The sequence below is a fragment of the Rana temporaria genome, chromosome 2, assembly GCF_905171775.1.
Source record: "Rana temporaria chromosome 2, aRanTem1.1, whole genome shotgun sequence".
NCBI classification, from domain to species: domain Eukaryota; kingdom Metazoa; phylum Chordata; class Amphibia; order Anura; family Ranidae; genus Rana; species Rana temporaria.
The window spans coordinates 485,670,746-485,692,301 of NC_053490.1; the positions used below are offsets into that span (position 1 = coordinate 485,670,746).

The 21,556-nt window shown below is 43.4% G+C and overlaps 1 protein-coding gene across 2 annotated transcripts in view; it reads right to left on the reverse strand.

Annotated features, from left to right (window-relative positions):
* SAMSN1 (SAM domain, SH3 domain and nuclear localization signals 1) overlaps positions 1-16,882 on the reverse strand; it is a 144,125-nt gene extending 127,243 nt beyond the window's left edge. For both annotated transcript variants that reach the window (XM_040338801.1, XM_040338800.1), the window contains exons 1-2: positions 16,699-16,882; positions 11,726-11,857 (exon numbers count right to left, since the gene is read on the reverse strand). In XM_040338801.1, coding sequence (XP_040194735.1) covers positions 11,726-11,857; positions 16,699-16,722 — 156 coding nt within the window. In that variant the 5' untranslated portion in view covers positions 16,723-16,882. The remainder of the gene's footprint in view (positions 1-11,725; positions 11,858-16,698) is intronic.
* Positions 16,883-21,556: the final 4,674 nt, after the last annotated feature.

A 21,556-nucleotide genomic window follows, 5' to 3' on the forward strand; every position in this document is an offset into this window, starting at 1 on the left:
AAAATGTCCCACACTCTGCTTGAGTGCTTTAGTCATATACTGCCTCCTCCAGTCTGAATATAAATATCAGATATTGCAAACCGCTGACAACCTAAAACTAGAGTGTATTCCTTTTGACTGCTCAACATGAAGTGTTTATTAGAACACAGAATACAGGCTTTTAAACATTTGAGTAGGAGGTTCCCGCCGCCTGCTCATATTACTCTAACAATAAACCTGTAGCCAGAAACCTAAATTAACATGATCTAATTAACTAATCATTTACCCAGACTAGATGACACATACACATAAGTAGAAACACATCCCCCAATAGTTTGCTAGGAGACAAAGGTGTGTTAATGAGCACAATTAACAATGGATGAAAGACCCTCCAGACTAGTAGACAACAGGAGACCCAGGGCTTTCCAGCTCTCATTAATCAGCATTCTTCTCACATACATCTGCTTTGAGTCCCACACTGGCAGAGACCATTGTGGCCTTTTGCATTACATAACAGAATATCTTCCTAAATGCTTGTAGCTCCCTCAAATGCCAGGGCCCATAGTCGGTAGGCAAGAGGCTAGCATTCAGCCCCCTCCCAAAGCCTCTGTCCTGGGTGAGTCTATTACAGCTAGGTTCAGGAGGGCGTAATGCACAGAGTGCTGCGTTGAAGGCGTAATACACAGAGTGCTGGGTTCAGGCGAGCGTAATAGAAAGTGCTGGGTTTAGGAGAACATAATACACAGAGCGTTGGATTCAGGAGAGCATACCATGTTTCCCTAAAAATAAGACCGGGTCTTATATTAATTCTGGCTACAAAAAACACACTAGGGCTTATTTTCAGGGGATCTCTTATTTATTTATGGTATGTACAAAAAATCCCCCCCCCTGTCAGCTCTGGAGTCAGCATAGTGAAATTCTGTAATCCCAAAAATAAACCTTTGTTTAAAGACCTTATAAAATTATGTAATCCGTTCTGTAAAAAGATGATATAATGTGCAGTGTGTCTCCTTGTGTAACATTATTGTGGAAAATACCTTAATTACAGTGCCGCTTGCCGCTCACGTGACCCGCTGGAGCTCTTCTTCCCTACTCCAAATACTGCAGAGGGAGGGGCCAAGATCCCCAATGACGTCAGCCCCGCTCTGAGTACTGCAGTGGGTAGGGGCTTAATAAAGTTTTATTGAAAAAAAACAGCTGACATCAGCCGGGAGGAGAGGAGAAGAGCTCCGGTGGGTCACCTGAGCGCCCAGCAGTGCTGTAACTAAGGTTTTTTCCACAAAAAAGTTACAAAACGGAGACACACTGCACATTATGTAATCTTTTTACAGAACGGATTACATGATTTTACAAGGACTTTAACTAGGGCTTATTTTTGGGGTAGGGCTTATATTGCAGCCATCCCAGAAACTCACGCTAGGTCTTATTTTCGGGGTAGGGCTTATTTTCAGAGAAACAGGGTAATACACAGAGCGCTGTGTTCAGGACAGCGTAATACACAGATCGCTGGGTTCAGGACAGCATAATACACATATTGCTGGGTTCAGGAGAGCGTAATACACACACTTTGCACTGTCCTACAAATACTTAATGAGGCTGTTAGTGAGGTCCACCTAACTCAGCTTCCTCTGATGGTAGGGCAATGACGCTGCACTGCTCCTGAGCATAGAGCAAAGTTGCCGCTTGCACTACAGTGGGATGGGAAGGTGATGCAGGGGGCTTGAATATAAGGATTATCATTGCTGATTCATAAATCTGTAGCTTATCAATCAGCACCTGGCCACACCCAGTCCAGCCCACTGCTTTCTGGATTGGCATCCCTCCCACTTTGAGCTGCAGTGTCTGGGAGGAGGAGCACATGAGGCACAAATGAAGGATGATTGGGCTCTTTTGCTTACAGAGGCTTGTATTTGTATGACAGCCTAAAGAAATGCCAAATACAAATACTATGTGACATAGTATTTGTATTTGGTATTTCTTTAGGCTGTCATACAAAAACCTTTATTTGTACTTTAACAAATGCATGGCTGGATTGCTTTTGGAATGCAGGTGTAACCTTCAGAAAGCTGCATTAGCCTCTAAGTGGTTATTAGAAACTTATGGAAAAAAAATCTCTAGTCATTTTGGAAGTGAAACAGTGGAAACCACATCAAATTGTCAGTGCTTACTTCTGTATCCCAGAAGTAATAATACAGAGGCAGGCACTAACTCTTCAAAACATAATATTATTTCAAGGCTATGGGGAATATACTTCTGAGGAAATCATTTTAATTTGAGCTGGCTTAGCTGCTGCAGATGCAGAAAATAGAAATGAAGTGTGAATTTGTCTATGTTCAGGCCATGGCATTGCCGATCCTGACATCCCTGGGACCCTAAGCAAAATGACATGTGACATTAAAGTTGAGAAGCGGGAGGCGGGGCTGCCGAAAATTACATATCACATTATAGCTGAGAAGCGGGGGGGCGCTGCCGACAGTGACATGTCACATTAAAGATTAAAGTTGAGAAGCGGGGGGAGGGGTGTTCTGCTGTCGGAAATTACATCTTACATTGAAGTGAGAAGCGGGAGGTGCTGACTTCTTACCTCTTCTCCCAATGCACCAGGGAGTTGAGAAGCGGGGTGAGGTGCCGATAATTACTTCTCACCAGGCGAGGCCTCTAGTAATTTGGGCGGCCCTCCGCAGCTTTGCCGGGCCCTAAGCGGCTTGCATAGTGAGCTTAGAGGGCGGATCGGCCCTGGGCCATGGACTGTGGCTCAATAATCAGGCCCAATTCCTATCCTTACCAATGCTTGTTGGCTAAGGGCAATGGCCAAAACTGGACTGTGGCTCAATAGTCAGGCCCAATTCCTATCCTTACCAATGCTTGTTGGCTAAGGGCAATGGCCAAAAATGGACTGCGGCTCAATAGTCAGGCTCAATTCCTATCCTTACCAATGCTTGTTGGCTAAGGGCAATGGCCAAAAATGGACTGCGGCTCAATAGTCAGGCTCAATTCCTATCCTTACCAATGCTTGTTGGCTAAGAGCAATGGCCAAAAACTTACTAGTGCAGGCAGTATGAATAAGATGTCTGTTCAGGGTCAGTCATGACCTCAGAAGTGAATTTGACATGATTTGGGTTCCTTACATGGATACTCGAAACTTTCCCCTCGGGATTCGGATTCACTAATTATTGAATGGATTAAACACGATTATTTTAACATTTAAAGCTGAATTCCCGATATATGGCAATTCTTACATAGTTAGGTTGATCCAGCTTGGACTAATGTAAGTAAGTATGTTCTATACCTGTGAGATTCTTGTGAAAGCTGGAAATCACTATAGTAGGCACCGTTACTACAGTGATCTCCACTAGCTTCTGGGTCCCGTGACGAGCGGCTGTCCTTCTGCATTGTGAAGACAGGAGATCACTTGCTTGGCATGATAGCAATTTAGGAAACACTTTGCATTTTCTCCCAGCACAAAAGCAGGATTACCAACGGCCCATAAATTTATGTACAGTTTATAAAACTGTCCGTAAATGTCTGGGAATGGCATCGGCTGCCCATAAAAAAGATGGCTGCTGTTCTGAAGCCAGCCGAATAGCACCGGGGGCAGGAGCGTGGCGCCTTTTCCAAAAATTGTAAAATACAAGTAGAGGGAGGAGGAGTGGGAGCGCCAGGAGGAGAAGAGGATGATGGAACAAAGTGAAGGCCTGTGTCTGACAGAGTCGCCACCTTAGTGCCTGCCCTGCACCTAAGCAATGGACAATGTGACAGTTGCAGCCAGGCCATACATCATAGTTCCTCTTTACATCAGAGTCTGCAGGACTCATCCTTATATTGTAAGGGGGAACTCTGTGGACCCTGATGTAAAGGGGAACTCTGTAGTAAAGGGGAATGCTGCAGGCCGTGATGTAAGGGGAAACTGAAGTAAAGGGGAATGCTGCAGGCTGTGATGTAAGGGGGAACTCTGATGTAAAGGGGAGCTCTGAAGTAAAGGGGAATGCTGTGGACCATGAGGTAAGGGGGAACTCTGTGAACTCTGATTTAAGGTGTGGCTCTGGTGACCACAGACCACTTTACGTCAGGGTTCACCTTTAAACCAGTCTGCAGAAATTCCCCCTTACATCATGGCCCGTAGCGTTTCACTTTATTTCAGAGTTTCCATTTACATCAGGGTCTGCAGAGTTTCCCCTTGCATTGTAAAGAGGAATCCTGCAGACCCTGATGTAAGGAGGAGCTCTGTGGATTCTTGTGTAATGGGGGGCTCTGGTAACCAGAGACCCCCTTACATCAGAGTTGCCCATTAAATCACAGTCTGCAGCCTTCCCCTTTACATCAGGGTACACAATGTTCCCCTTTACATCAGGATCCACAGAGTTCTACCTTACACTGTAAGAAAGAACCCTATGGACTCTAATGCACAGAATCATGTTCAACCCTGCAGCACTGTTAAAACCCTTAAGAATTTGGTTGCATGCAATTATATACAATTCAGACTAAAGATACATTTAGCACATTTCCTGACATTGCCCTAAATGCAGTTTTTATTATTTTCATAAGCTTACGATATTCTGTACTTCGGAAAAGTATAATTAGGGGCAGATTCACGTAGAGCCGCGTAAAATTGTGCTGGCGTAACCTACCTGATTTACGTTACGCCTCCTCAACTTACAGGGGCAAGTGCTGTATTCTCAAAGCACTTGCTCCGTAAGTTGCGGCGGCGTAGCGTAAATCGGCCGGCGTAAGCCCGCCTAATTCAAATTTGGATCAGGGGGGCGTGTTTTATGCAAAACTACTGTGACCCGACGTGATTGACCTTTTTTCGTAAGGGCACATGCGCCGTCCATGGAATTTCCCAGTGTGCATTGCTCCAAAGTACGCCGCAAGGACGTCATTGGTTTCGACGTGAACGTAAATGACGTCCAGCCCCATTCACGGATGACTTACGCAAACGACGTAACTTTTTCAAATTTTGACGTGGGAACGATGGCCATACTTAACATTGGCTGCGCCTCATATAGCAGGGGCAATTTTACGCCAGGAAAAGCCTAACGTAAACGTTGTAACTTTACTGCGTTGGCCGCGCGTACGTTTGGGAATTCGCGTATCTAGCTAATTTGCACACTCGACGCGGAATTCGATGGAAGCGCCACCTAGCGATCAAAAAAAAATGCAGTTTAGATCCGACGGCGTAAGAGACTTACAAGCCTGTCGGATCTAATGGATATCTATGCGTAACTGATTCTAAAAATCAGACGCATAGGTACGACGGGTCAGATTAGGACTTACGACGGCGTACATGGCGATGCGCCGTCGTAAGTCCTTTGAGAATCTGGGCCTTAGTATCTTAGTAATAAGACTGCTGAAGAAATAGAATTTAAGATATGTTTTTAGTCAGTCTGAGATTCAATAGACTTGCATTGGGAGTAGGAGACACATGGCACAACCATTGTGTCGCTCGGCACAGAAGTTGAGTAAATATTCCTGCCACAGGTACATATAAAATTGCAAAATAAACATAAAAACATTTTTTACATTTTTACATTTACAGATACTAATAAGATTTTTTTATTAATGAAATTCAAATGTTTACCTTAAAGCAGTATTAAATCCCAAATCAATGTAATACATAGAAGCTTACAAATTATTACATTACAAGTCAAACTTTTGACCGGATCAACAAAAAAACAAAAAAAGAAAGCAAAATGTGCCTACCATATCTAAGAATTTTTAGAAAGCAATATAATACATTTTTGTTTTTGGGGTTACTTCCGCTTTAATGACAGCTTTTTTACATAACTTGCTATCCTATAGGTAGATTCAGTAAGATAGTTTCAGATTCAGTAGATAAGTCGACCTAACTCAGAATCTACGCCGACCTATGTTTAAGCGTATGCTCAAACAGAGATACGCTTAAACATATCTAAGATACGACGGCTTGCGCCGTCCTATCTTAGGTTGCAATATTTTGGATGGCCACTAGGTGGCGCTTCCATTGCGGCCGGCATAGAATATGTAAATGAGTTTATACGCCGATTCACGAACGTACGCCCGGCCGCCGCAGTCGATTTACGCCGTTTCCGTAGCGCATTACAGGCCTAAAGTTATTCCATCTACTAGGTGGAATACCAATGTTAAAGTATGGCCGCCGTTCCCGCCGCAAGATTCAAATTTTTAACGTCGTTTGCGTAAGACGTCTGCGAAATCGGGATTTACGTTGTTTACGTCCACGTCGAAATCAATAGGCCCCTGCGGCTTACGTAACCGCAATGCACACTGGGAAATGTAGTCGCCCGGCGCATGCACAGTGAAAAAAACCCGTCAAAAACGTGAGGTCAAGCCTCATTACCATCAAACACGCCCCCCTCCAAGTCATTTGAAAATGGCGCCCTTACGCCCGCCCGCTTTAGGCTATATTAGCAGGCAAGTATATTAAGAATCATTACTAGCCTAGTTAATTTACGGCGGCGTAGCCTAAACAGGCTAAGCTACGCCGCCGTAACTTTGCACTATTGTACCTGAATCTACCTAATAGTCTGTAACATGCTGTTTAAAGATGTCATATACTCACCTGGATCAGCTTCAAGCTTGGTCCAGCTGTGGGTCTGTAAAGCCACAGATGGAGAATCACATCACCAATGTGAGTAGGCAGAAGGTGTGCTTAGACTGAGACATTATTTGGCTGCCAGCGACCCCCTCCTAGCCATGGCTTAGCTTTAGGACTGATCTGATCTGAGCCTAGACTGGTGGCAAGCAAGCATATAAAAACTTTTTCAGCATCACTTTACTTTGAAAAAAATATATGTATTCCCTTCTTTTAAAAAGAACTATTGTTTAAATGTTTTGGAGTTCTGTTCCCTATAAAACAGAATACATGCAGTACTTTGTCCTATGTTGATAGGTGCATTCTAACCCTAGCAGTGAAGTTCAACCTGCCTCCTCCCCTGCCATAGCCAATCCAACAACAGCTATGAAGGAGACGGCTGGTTCATAGCTGCGGCTTGTCTTGGCAGTAAGCACTTTTCCAAGACAAGCAACGGCAGAAATGAAGAGACTAAGAGGCCCCCTTCACACCGGGCGGGAGGTGCGGTGGCGGTATAGCGCCGCTATTTTTAGCGGCACTATACCGCCGGAATTGCGGCGGTATTTGGCCGCTAGCAGTGTGGTTTTAACCCCCGCTAGCGGCCGAAAAAGGGTTAATACCGCCGGCTCCTCTCACCGCTCCAAAGATGCTGCAGGCAGGACTTTTAGAGCGGTCCCGCCTGCGCATCGTGAATAGAGCAGAATAAAATATATAAATAGATATATATATATATATTTTTTATTATTCTACTCTTCTAATATTTTTCTATTCGAATTTGAGTTCATTCTATATGAATTTAGAATTTCAGAAAATGGAAAATAGATAGAAGATAGATAGAAGAAGCCAGGTCATATTCTATTGTATTTGATTACATTCTATTAAATTCCATTCTGCTCTTTACTATTCTTTGATTTTCATTCTATTGTTTTATTATTTTATATTCTATTTTATTGTATTCTTCTTTATAAAAAAATCGATTTATATTTTTTAGATTTTGATTCAAATTTGCTTTCAATTTCCATTCGAATTTGTCTTTGAATTGAATTGTTTTCGAATTCGATTCGAATAGAATTTGTTTTAGAATCCGATCGAAATATTATCGAATCCGGTCGAAATATTTTCGAATTCGACCGGATTTTTCGAATTCGGTCGAAAACGAACGAATTCCGAAAACAAATTTAACACATGTAACGAATCTAACTTAACAAAATTAATTAAATAACGAATTAAAACGAAACAAAACAAATTTTTCCCTTTTGCACATGCCTATTCTACAGTACATGACAAAGAGGAATTTGAAACATCTGGGGCTTACTTTTGGAAATAGAAGGAATTCCAACCCCAAAATAACAGGAATCAGAATTATTGAAAAGGTTTTATTCTGAGGAACAGTTCCACCTGCATTGATATCCACAAGAAAGCGAGTTTCTCAGACACAAAGTCAGACACTACAGGCACTAACTTTGGACATCTTAGGCCGCGTACACACGATAGGATAGCCAGAGGACAATGGTCTGAAGGACTGTTTTCATCGGTCAAAACCGATCGTGTGTAGGCCCCATAAGTTATTTAACCTTCAGTTAAAAAAATAGGAACTTGCTTTAAAATTTAACCGATGGACGCCTAGCCGATAGGTCAAAACCGATCGTTAGTATGCAAAAGCATCGGTTAAAAACCCGCGCATGCTCAGAATCAAGTCGACGCATGCTTGGAAGCATTGAACTTCTTTTTTTTCAGCACATCTGACACGATCGTTTTTTTAACCGATGGTGTGTAGGCGCGACGGACCATCAGTCAGGTTTATCGGTTAACCGATGACAACGGTCCTTCAGGTCGTTCTCATCGGATGGACTGATCGTGTGTAAGAGCCTTTAAAGTGTACCTTCTCCTATTGAATGATAAATGTTAAAGCTGAAGTTTAGGGAAAATGAAAAACTAAAAACAGCACCGGGGACGGTACTTCCTTGCAATGTTCCTCGTGCTGGTGGCTGCTATGTTTGGTTGAAATCTGAAGTCCTCTGCCCCTGGATACCCCCACAGCACTGGGAGATCACTGCTGAAAAACTCGGCTTATACTCGAGTATATACAGTACTACAAAAAGAACATGGAGGTATTAAGGTTAGGCATAGTCAGAACTTCAGATTTCAACCCAACACAGCAGCCCCCAACACATGGAACACTTTTCATTCATAGTAAGTACTGTCACTGGTGCTGTAAAAAAAATTATGAATAATTTAACAACAGCTTTAAATATACTGTCCTGCTCTCCCGCTCCCCCAGACTGTTAGGAAATGGCAGCTTTCTTTTAAGGGGCTATCTGTTTTTGGTGATACTGGCTCCCATTTCCTTATTACTCCTACTTCCCCCCTGCCTGCAGCCTCCTGGAGTGACATCACACATCCTAGGTGGCTGCAGGACCAGTCTCCCTGCGCTCCTCTATCTCGTGTATGTGCAGTACCCAGATAGCAAGAAAAACTTGCCGCAAATTTGTGGCAGTGTTGAATTCTAAGTCTGACAACTTGCTGCATGTTTTTACTGGCAAGTTGTACACTTGCAGAGCACTTAAAGCATGAGTTCTAGTTGATACTTTTCCAATTTGCAGCAAATTTGCATGGCAAGTCTTTAGCAAGAGTAAAGTTGCAGTGGTGAGTCTGAAAGTCTACAGCTTGACAATTCAGCCACAGTGACCCCTGTGGTGGGATGACTATTGCACAACACAATTGAACTTGAACTTGCAGCAGACTTGCAGAACGCTTGCAAAGAAATTTGATCTGGAGTCATGCAATGCGGACTTGCTGCAATTGTGCAACAAACTTGGGAAGCCTGGCAAGTCTAGCAATAGCTTAGCAAGTCATTTTCAAACTTGCAGCACAATTGCTTGCTATCTGGGTAGGGCTGTTGGAAAGTGACAGCCGACTCCAAAAACTAAGATGGGGATATGGAGGACCTGCAACCCTGCAAATAATCAGCTGTGTGGAAGACAGTGCTGGACTGCATGAACTGGTGAGGATCTGTTTCCTAAAAATCAGCAGCTGCAGTAAACTGACACATTTTAGGGACCACTTTTATTTTATAAGGGCTTAAAGAAACCTAATAAGGGCTTATCATTTTGTTCAATATGGATTTAGACTCCTTGGAAATTCAGATTATAGAATGTAATAATAACTCTATAAGAGCTGGGGAAAACTTTTCTTTTCTGAGCAAGAGGGACAATTTTAAAGCGGATCTCCACCCTAATTATAACATTTATTTAAATACACTGCCGCTGTATGACATTATAAAAACGGATGTTTTTTTTAAGTACATCTGTACAGTACCTTTACAGTAGTGAGCCTTCTGGTCTGTCTCACTGCGGGAATTATCTGGGCATTGCGTCACTTCCTTGTCAATGCAGTGCACTCTGCGCAGCTCCCTGTGTTCACTGCGCAGCCGTGTGATCAAATATTGCACGATTTCCTAAGCAGGAAGTGACGCGCGGCATAAACAAAGGAAGGAGGGCATGCAACACAGACGCTCAAGCCGCTGCTACCCGTTGCTCGTGCGCATACGCGAGATCGAGCGGTGGATGCTGGGACATCAGCATCCACCGGAAGAAGGAAGTGCTGGGTTGTGGGATTATGCCCACAGTTAAAATGGAAACCGAAACGGAAGATAGAATATAAGTTACTATTTAATACATAATGGCAGCGGAGCGGCCGCGGGAGACAGAAAACGTGAGTTTTGCAAAATAGTGGCATTAACAGTTTAGCTAGCCCTTAAGAAAGAAATGTGTTTTGCGTGGGAGATCCGCTTTAAGATTTTTATTTTGAATACTTAGATTCCACATGGTAAACAATTGAATGGGGCATTTTCTATTATTATGGATCATTTTTAATTTGCCCTCCTCTTATCCTTTTAGTTATTTTCCCCATTTTCATTTTCCCTTTTCTGTTTCCTTTCCCTAATCCTTTTCTCCATCTACCTCCTTTCCCTTCCCTCTTGCTCGGAAGAGAATAGTAAGGATCCAGTCACACCAGATGCGGTGGGACTGCGCTGACCAGTTTTTCCAGTGAAGTCCCAACGCATGACAAGGCCTTGTCTCCAGTGTACCTGGTACACACCACTGTGCACTGCACCGTGGCCAATTGAACTTTATGAAATATCTGTGTGACATTTTATTAAAGTCCGGAATCCACCAGTCTCTGCGTTATATGTGAATGGATCCTTAGACATAATTTTTTTGTTCTGTCCTAAAAATAAGTCTTCTGTTAGTACAGTGGAACCTTGGATTGCGAGTAACGCGAGTGTAGTCTCGCAAAACGAGCATGATTCAGACCAAAACAGTGTGCAGTACCGCTTTTGGCCTGAGGTGGGGGCGCCAAAGCCAGGCAGAGCTGAACTTCGCCAATCGCAGCTGATCGGCACTGTTCGGAAATGCCCAAGGACAGCAAAGCTAACCTTGACAAATCTCGGGTAGGAAGTCTTTTGGAGGTTTGTTGAGGTCATCCGAAGTGTCCTCAGGCCTTTTCGGACATTTCCGAGGCTCTCCGGCGCCCCCACATCTGGTCGCATGCGGTATTGCATCCCATTAAAGTCAATGCGGAACTAATTATTTGCGTTTCCATTGACTTCAATGGTGAAACTCGCTTTGATATGCGAGTACTTTGGATTACGAGCATTCTCCTGTAACGGATTATGCTCGTAAACAAATAAGCATAAACAGAAAGCTTAGTCATATCCATCATACCTATATTTACATCTATGGTTTTATTTTAGTAGAACTCTATAATTTTAGTATAGGGTATAGAAGAGATTCAAATTGCTAAAGATTGTTGTTTTTATGAGTTTTTTTTTTTATAGTATTTTTTTCAATGACTACAAATGGCCCAGAGCTTAGTCAAGAAGGTGATGCTCTCCTGACTTCCATCAACCAATCATGTGCTGTTGTTTTTTATTTTCCTTGCACATGATTAAGTATTCTTTGCTAAATGAAACTCCACTGCATTCACTAAGCTCAAGGGAAAATCCCCTTGCAAATTGAAGAGGCTATTTGCTTTTAGTAAATCGACCCTAAAGACACTGCACTCTTGCACTGTCTGTACTATGAATGTAGCTACATGTTTATGGTGAAGTGACCTGACAGGTTTAGGCAGCTATTAAAAAAATAAATAAGTACATAATGTTTATATTCTGCTTACCATTGAAAAAGATCGTTCATGTGTCTCAGGCTTTACGAAAGTACAAGGAGGGCTGCATGCCCTGGAAATAAAGTTCTCTGAGGTTTCTTGAATATTCTGTACTGGCTCATATAGATTGTCCATAGAACCTTCCTGAAAAATAACAATAAACAGGAAACTTGTATAAATTACTACTTCACTTGGTCATTACCACGACTCCTTATGTTACCAATTTTGGAGAGATAACGACACTAACACATGGGCCACAGTATGTATTCTTAAGAAGATCATAGCAAGCTATGGTGAAAGCAGGTTTAACCACTTGCCGACTGGCTCACGCCGATATACGGCACGGCTGCGCAAAGCAACGTACTGGTATGTCGCCGTGTGCTCTGTAAGCGTGCCCGTGGGTCCTGCAGTCTCTATGTCCGCCGGGTGCACGCGATCTTGTCACAGAGCAGCAGAACGGGGAGATGCCTATGTACACAAGGCATTTCCCTGTTCTGCCTAGCAACATGACAGAGATCTACTGCTCCCTGTCATGACACAGCAACACAGCACTACCCACAGAGGGCAGGGTAAACTGTACCCTGCCTACATATTAACCTGGTCCACCTAAGGGCTCTAAATAGAGAAGTGCTAATTCATCCCACAGGTGTTCTATCAGGTTGAGTTCAGGACTCTGTGCAGGCTAGTCAAGTTCTTCCACCCCAAACTCACTCATCCATGTCTTTATGGACCTTGCTTTGTGCACTGGTGTGCAGTCATGTTGGAACAGGAAGGGGCCACCCCCAAACTATTCCCACAAAGTTGAGAGCATAAAATTGTCCACAATTGTTTTGGTATGAGCCTTAAGCCTTAAAGGAGTTGTAAAGGAATTTTATTTTTTTCTTGCTGAAATGACTGTTTACAGGGTAAAGAGACATAATAGTTAACTGATTCCTTTTAAAAATGATTAAAAATAGATAAAAATCAATCATATAATGTACCTGTAGTTTCAGTTTCGTTCATGCATGCTTTTTTATACTTCTGTGAAGTACAGAGACACAGAGCCAATAGAGGGCAGTGATGGTTTGTAAAATGAAAGTGATTGGTGGTTCTGAGGGGTTTAAGACACACAGTAATCACACCTCCTTGATTAATGCCACAGAGAGAAAGCTCCCATGACTTTTTTCATCAGGAAACAGACTGTTCAGAACAGAGAAGGATTACAGCAACATCATAGCAAAAACTAACAATGAGGACATGAAAACAGGACTGCAGTAAGGTAAAGGAAGCTATTTAGCTAAAAAAAAAATCCTTTAGTGACCCTTTAAGAGTTCCCTTCACTGGAACTAAGGGGCCAAGAACAACCCCTGAAAAACAACCCCACACCATAATCCCCCCTCCACCAAATGATTTGGACCAGTGAACAAAGCAAGGTCCATAAAGACATGGATGAGAGAGTTTGGGGTGGAGGAACTTGACTGCACAGAGTTCTGACCTCAACTCGATAGAAAACCTTTGGGATGAATTAGAGAGGAGACTGCGAGCCAGGCCTTCTCATGCAACATCAGTGCCTGACCTCAGAAATGCGGTTCTGGAAAAATAGTTAAACATATACATATATTACAGGCAATATTTGAAATTCGCCAGTTCATACTACATTGCTTAGACATTCTATAGAATGTCTGATTTCACACATATGTATTATATTGTGACAAGATATTTATCAATGATGCCTGAAAACACCGTTTGCATACATATAAATTAGAGAGGCTATGGTAACTCCAGAGACACAGTGTGGGACCCGGCTGTCAAAATGGTAGCTGAGTACCACTAATTATTATATTCTGATTTTTGCATAAGCCCAACTGACTCTTGTTCTCTTTAAAGCAGGGGTCCACCCAATTTTTTAAAAGCCAGCAGCTACTAATAGTGTAGCTGCTGACTTTTAAAAAATGGACACTTACCTGTCCAGCGTGCCCGCGATGTTGGCAGCCGAAGCCGAACCTATGCCCAGAAGTGGGTGCAATTACCATTTTTGGGTGGAATTCCGCTTTAAGTTTGTGTTACCCCTGCCCCCTATATTCATGGCACACTATAATAATACATTTCATCTGGAGGAGTTCAGGCACTGAGCAGTGTCCAAAGATTCCTGCCCCACCCAGCATTCAGCTTAGGCTGCGTACACACGGTCGTTCCAAACCGATGAAAACGGCCTTAAGTCCAGTTTCATCGGTCAAAACCAACCGTGTGTACGGCCCATCGGTCCGTTGTCCTTCGGTCCAAAATTTTAAAACATGCTTTAAAATCGAACCGATGGACCGCTGCCCGATCGGTCAAAACCGATGGTTAGTACAGAAAGCATCGGTTCAAAACCTGCACATGCTCAGAATCAAGTCGACGCATGCTTGGAAGCATTGAACTTCGTTTTATTCAGCACGTCGTGTGTTTGACGTCACCGCGTTCTGATCCGATCGGTTTTTGGAACGATGGTGTGTACGCACATCAGACCATTAGGCCACTTCAGCGGTGAACCGATGGAAATGGCCCGTCGGACCATTCTCATCGGTTTGGAACGACCGCGTGTACGCGGCCTTAGAGTCAGAATGAAATGGAAATTGGGCCAGATTGACAAATTCTCTACACTGATTGTTCCAAAAACCCCATTCAATAAAAATGATAACTAAGCCCATAAAAAGCTCTGGTGCAACCAATTACCTTAAGAAGTCACATGATTAGTGAACTGATGTCCACCTGTGTGCAATCTAAGTGTCACATGATCTTTTATTACATATACACACCTTTTTGAAAGGCCCAAGAGGCTGCAACACCTAAGCAAGAGGCACCACTAACCAAACGCTGCCATAAAGACCAAGGAACTCTCCAAACAAGTAAAGCCTCGTACTCACGACTGAGGAACTCAACGGGCGAAACACATCGTTTTCCTCGTCGAGTTCCTTGTTAGGCTGTCGAGGAACTCGACAAGGCAAGTTTCTCCATTCCCGTCGAGGAAATAGAGAACTTGCTATCTTTTTGGCTCGTCGAGTTTCCTCGACGAAAATGTACACACGACCGGTTTCCTCGGCAAAAAAATATCTCTAAGCAAGTTTCTTGCTGGTTTTTGCCGAGAAACTCGGTTGTGTGTACGAGGCCTAAGGGACAATGTTGTTGAGAAGTACAAATCAGGGTTAGCCTATAAAAAAATATACAAATCTTTGATGATCCCTAGGAGCACCATCAAATCTATCATAACCAAATGGAAAGAACATGGCACAACAGCAAACCTGCCAAGAGACGGCTGCACACCAAAACTCACAGACCGGGCAAGGAGGGCATTAAACAGAGAGGCAACACAGAGACCTGAGGTAACCCAGGAGGAGCTGCAGAGTTCCACAGCAGAGACTGGAGTATCTGTACATAGGACGACAATAAGCCGTACGCTCCATAGAGTTGGGCTTTATGGCAGAGTGGCCAGAAGAAAGCCATTACTTTCAGAAAAAAAAAATGGCACGTTTTGAGTTTGCGAAAAGTTAAGTGGGAGACTCCCAAAATGTATGGAGGAATGTGCTGTGGTCTGATGAGACTAATATTGAACTTTTTGGCCATCAAAGAAAACGCTATGTCTGGCACAAACCCAACACATCACCCAAAAAACACCATCCCCACAGTGAAACATGGTGGTGGTGGCAGCATCATGTTGTGAAGATGTTTTTCAGAAGTCGAGACTGGGAAACTGGTCAGAGTTGAGGGAAAGATGGATGGTGATAAATACAGGGATATTCTTGAGCAAAACCTGTAGCACTCTGTGTGTGATTTCACCTTCCAGCAGGACAATGACCCCAAACACACTGCTAAAGCAACACTTGAATGGTTTAAGGGGAAACATGTAAATGTGTTGGAAATGCCTAGTCAAAGCCCAGACCCCAATCCAATAGAAAATCTGTGGTCAGACTTAAAGATTGCTGTTAACAATCGCAAAGCATCCAACTTGAAGGAGCTGGAGCAGTTTTGCAAGGAGGAATGGGCAAAAATCCCAGTGGTAAGATGTGGCAAGCTCCATTAGACTTATCCAAAGCGACTTGAAGCTGTGATAGTCGCAAACAGTGGCTCTACAAAGTATTGACTTTAGGGGGGTAAATAGTTATTATTATTTTGTCCTATTTGTTGTTTGCTTCACAATAATAAAAAAAAAAAACATCTTCAAAGTTATGGGCATGTTCTGTAAATTAAACGACGCAAATCCTCAAACAATCGATGTTAATTCCAGGTTGTGAGGCAACAAAACACGAAAAATGCCAAGGGGCTGAATACTTTTGCAAGGCACTGTATATATATATATATATATATATATATATATATATATATATATATATATGTATATTTATATATGTATTAATGCTTAAAATCTAAAATCTATTAACTCCAAAACATTTATCAAAGATTTCACCAAAATTTCTGATAAATAAAAACTCTTAATTTCGAATGGAGCTAATGGACCGGAATGAACAGGCAAGCAGCTAGCACATTCAGAGAGATCGATTGTAGAATTACACATTTCTGTCCTGTCTGTTTCCAATAAACAAAAATCCCATGAAAATAATTAGACACTGATCCGGCAACTTTACATAAAAAAATACTTGACTGTCTTATCACACCACTGTAGTGTTTATCAGCCTACTAAAGGCTCAATCAACAGGTAAGAGAAGAAAAACAGAAACTACGATTTATTGTGTACAAAATGTAAGAAAATAAAACAGGATAGCTATAATGGTTTTCTCCTGGGGCACAGAAACAATTGCACTGCCAGCACCATCTTTGGTTTTACTATGGATAGTTAGGCTAACTTGGTAAATAGGCACAACGGTATGTGATTCCAGAAAAAAAAATGCACAGATAGCTCTTACAAGTAGCAATTAATCTATATTTTACCATGCCAAATATATATTTTTTGTATCTAGGAGTTCAGTTTTTTTTTCTTTTGAAAATATATAAATAATTGTGCCACTTACCAGCGAGAAGCAGAACAGGTTCATTTTGAAATGTAGGTTAAACTCCGTTCTTTAAAGTTGAATTGTGCTGTGTTCCAATGGAAGAATGCTGATCTATCGTGTCCTCCCAGCTGTTTGTAGATTTCTTTCTAGAGATTACAGCAAGACAAAATCCCTGCAGTAATCCATGGGACTCAGAGCCCATTATTAAATGAGACAAGCTTTCAGAGTGAACATTAGAGACTATACCCAGCAACAGAATCATCCAGAGACAAAACAAATAAAACAACATAATTCGCCAATAACTACGTTCTAAGGATGCAACTACAAATGGAACTCCAGAAATAATTATTAAATAACAATTAGTACGATTATCAGAATCATTGAAATTTAGCTTCTGTTATACATAAATTGCTCCTGGGCTTTTCAAAACCAATGAAACTATTGATGTTGAGTGAGCAGCCATGACATATTGATGACTGATACGAAAATCGAAAGTAAAATTTCGTCTGCTGATTTTCGGATCGTTAGTATGGTGCTTTTGACAGCCGATTCAGTTTTTTCGTCTGACAAAAGCTGGATGTGCAGACTATAACATTTTCATTGTACGTGAACTCAACGTCTGATTTTTATTTAATTAATACGGTTTTCATCTAAAAAAAATTATAAGAGCATGACTACACATAAAAGAAAGAACACATACAAAACTATTCAACACATGACGTCACTTCTGAAGTTGTATTCTGTCGCAGGAGAATTTTTGTATGGTTAGTAACTTTTTCACTTTCGACATAAGACCAGCATGCAACAAAAAACGGACGGACGAACGTCCGAAAATCTGATCGTGTGTACGAGGCTGTAGAGAGCGAGGGACTCCATAGGAACAAGAAGTGTCACAATTAGTGATAGAAAGTGCAAGGGTTAAAGTGACTAGTCAAGAGTGACATAATCACCCACATAATACAGTTGTGCTCATAAGTTTACATACCCTGGCAGAATTTATGATTTCTTGTCCATTTTTCGGAGAATGTGAATGATAAATAGGGATGAGCCGAACACCCCCCTGTTCGGTTCGCACCAGAACTTGCGAACACACCAAATGTTCGTGTGAACTTTAGAACCCCGTTAAAGTCTATGGGACTCGAACATTTGAAATCTAAAGTGCTATTTTTAAAGGCTAATATGCAATTTATTGTCCTAAAAAGTGTTTGGGGACCTGGGTCCTGTCCCAGGGAACATGTATCAATGCAAAAAAAAGTTTTAAAAACGGACGTTTTTTCGGGAGCAGAGAATTTAATAATGCTAAAAGTGAAAGAATAAAAGTGAAATATTCCTTTAAATTTCGTACCTGGGGGGGTGTAAAGTTAACATGTGAAATAGCGCATGTTTCCCGTACATAGAACTGTCCCTGCACAAAGTGTCATTTCTGAAAGGAAAAAAAGTCTTTTAAAACCGGCTTTGCGGCTTTAATGAATTGTCGGCTCTGGCAATTCAGAGCGAATTCATTCATAAAAAGAAAAAAAATAGCGTGGAGTTCCCCCAAATTCCATTACCAGGCCTATCAGGTCTGGAATGGATATTAAGGGGAACCCCGCCGTCAATTTAAAAAAAAAATGACGTGGGGTTCCCCCCAAATATCCATTCCAGACCCTTCAGGTCTGGTGTGGATTTTAAGGGGAACTCCACCCCAAATTTTAAAAAAAAATGGCGTGGAGTTCCCCCAAAAATTCACACCAGACCCCTTATCCGAGCACGTTAACCTGGCCGGCCGCAGAAAAGAGGGGGGGCAGAGTGCGGCCCCCCCCTCTCCTGAACCGTACCAGGCCACATGCCCTCATAATGGGGAGGATGTCGCCATGTTGATGGGGACAAGGGCCTCATCCCACAACCCTTGCCCGGTGGTTGTGTGGGTCTACGGGCGGGGGGCTTATCAGAATCTGGAAGACCCCTTTAACAAAGGGGACCCCCAGATCCTGGCCCCCCTATGTGAATTGGTAATGGGGTACATTGTACCCCTACCATTTCACGAAGCAAGTGTAAATAGTTAAAAAAACACACGCACACACACCGTAGAAAAAAGTCCTTTATTAATAAAAAAAAAATAAAAAAAATCCAGCGATGACACTCGTTCCCGGCTTTCTGCTCCAACATTGTCTGTATCCAGCGATGTCTGTATCCAGCGACGGGTGCGGGTGATCTCCAGTCCAGCGATGAGAAGATCCATCCATCCAGAGCGCAGCATCGCCGACCTCCTCTCACCGCTGGACACAGTCCAGCGAATGAAGCTGTGACATTTCTTATATAGGGGAGGCGGGGCCACCCGTCACGTGACCCCGCACCCTCTGACGCACCCTCTGCTACGTCACTGGCGAAGCCCAGCAAGGGGGAAGACTGGGCTTCCCCAGTGACGTAGAAGAGGGTGCGTCAGAGGGTGGGGGCCCGCAGACCCCCACAACCACCGAGAAAGGGTTGTGGGGATGAGGCCCTTGTCCCCATCAACATGGGGACATCCTCCCCATGTTGAGGGCATGTGGCCTGATACGGTTCAGGAGAGGGGGGGGCCGCACTCTGTCCCCCCCTCTTTTCTGCGGCCAGCCAGGTTAACGTGCTCGGATAAGGGGTCTGGTGTGAATTTTTGGGGGAACTCCACGCCATATTTTTATTAAAATTTGGGGTGGAGTTCCCCTTAAAATCCACACCAGACCTGAAGGGTCTGGAATGGATATTTGGGGGGAACCCCACGTAATTTTTTTTTAAATTGACGGCGGGGTTCCCCTTAATATCCATTCCAGACCTGAAGGGCAATTTGGGGGGACCCCACGCTATTTTTATTTTTTTTATGAATAAATTCGCTCTGAATTGCCAGAGCCGACAATTCATTATAGCCGCAAAGCAAGTTTTAAAAGACTTTTTTTCCTTTCAGAAATGACACTTTGTGCAGGAACAGTTCTATGTACGGGAAACATGCGCTATTTCACATGCTAACTTTACACCCCCCCAGGTACGAAATTTAAAGGAATATTTCACTTTTATTGTTTCACTTTTAGCATTATTAAATTCACTGCTCCCGAAAAAACTTCTGTTTTTAAAACTTTTGCATTGATACATGTCCCCTGGGACAGGACCCAGGTCCCCAAACACTTTTTAGGACAATAACTTGCATATTAGCCTTTAAAATTAGCACTTTAGATTTCTCCCATAGACTTTAACAGGGTGTTTCGCGGCTTTTCGAATTTGCCGCGAACACCCCTAATTGTTCGTCGAACAGGCGAACAGGCAATGTTCGAGTCGAACATGAGTTTGACTCGAACTCGAAGCTCATCCTTAATGATAACACAAAAACATTTCTTTAACTTATGGTTAGTGTTTGGCTGAAGCCATTTATTATCAATCAACTGTGTTTACTCTTTTTTAATAATTATCGTAACAGAAACTACCTAAATGACCCTGATCAAAAGTTTACATACCCTGGTGATTTTGGCCTGATCACATGCACACAAGTTGACTTGACACAAAAGGGGTTTGAATGGCTATTAAAGGTAACCATCCTCACCTGTGATCTGTTTGCTTGTAATTAGTGTGTGTGTGTATAAAAGGTCAATGACTTTTTGGACTCCTGACAGACCCTTGCATCTTTCATCCAGTGCTGCACTGCCGTTTCTGGATTCTGAGTCATGGCAAAAGCAAAAGAATTGTCAAAGGATCTGCGGGAAAAAGTAGTTGAACTGTATAAAACAGGAAAGGGATAGAAAAATATATCCATTTGTGACGGTATCGTTATGATATCCCCGTCAACGTTCCCTTCTTCCCATAACGAAAATCACCCCAATATTCCACAAGGAGGGATATCCCTGGAATCGCCCAGAAAGCCACACATGAGACACCTGTTACCTGTAACCCACAGCATTAAGTTAGCAGGGAGAGCATTAGACTGAAGCATATAGGCAATTGCATCACAATGGCCCCCCCTTTTCTCCCTGCTCCGGCAAACCCGGTTGGACCTTCCCTGGTCCAGTAGGGTTGACGGGTTCAGAGCTTTTAGTCCGAGGTTAACTCCGTTTGGCGTGACTGACCTCCCTTGGCAACTGCTTCAGACTCAGGTATGCCACCGGGTCGTCAGATCACACGCCGGTCAGTCCCCAAGTCTTTGTGCGATCTGCAAAGTCACCAGAAGTCAGTGTGAAGACAGCGAATGGGTCTGTGCGCCGCCATCTAGGTGTCCCGCTATGGGAGGGGCAGGTTATGGCTCTGAAGTGACAGTCACAGGAGATTCATAAAAAGAAAAAGTTATATTTGTTGAAATGCTGTAGCACCGGTGCTCAGAGTTCGGGGGGGGGGGGAATCAGGGCCCCATAGGGTCAGCCACCCTCTGCTCCCTCCGCAGCCGCCAGTTCTCCTCTTTCAGCTTCTCCAGCTCCCTCTCCAGTTCATGGAGCCTGGGGGGGTCAGCCTGCTGTGACCTCAGGCGGTTGTTCTCCTCCTCCATGCGGCTTATGCACTCCTCCAGCTCTATGTACTCACGGATCAGATCCTGCTTGCTCATGTCCTGCAGGCTCTCCACGTGGTCCTTCATCATCAGGAACTGGGTGGTGGTGTAAGGGGCCACCGGTGGGCCCTTGGCGAACATCTCGGCCCGCATCTGGGGCGCCCGCTGCGATTCCATCTCCTCCAGTCGCTTCTTCTCCTCCCAGGTCAGCTTGTTATACGGCTTCCAGGACCTCTTCTTCTTGAAGGGTGGCCGGCGGTGCCTCTTTCTGCCCAGCTCCCTCCAGGGCCCCTCCGGCTCAGGGCTGGAGCCCATGACCAGCTGACAATGGTGTTCCCTGTTGTCCGTAATAGCAGATTGTACCATGAGGGCTTCGTAAGGGGTGCCCAATGG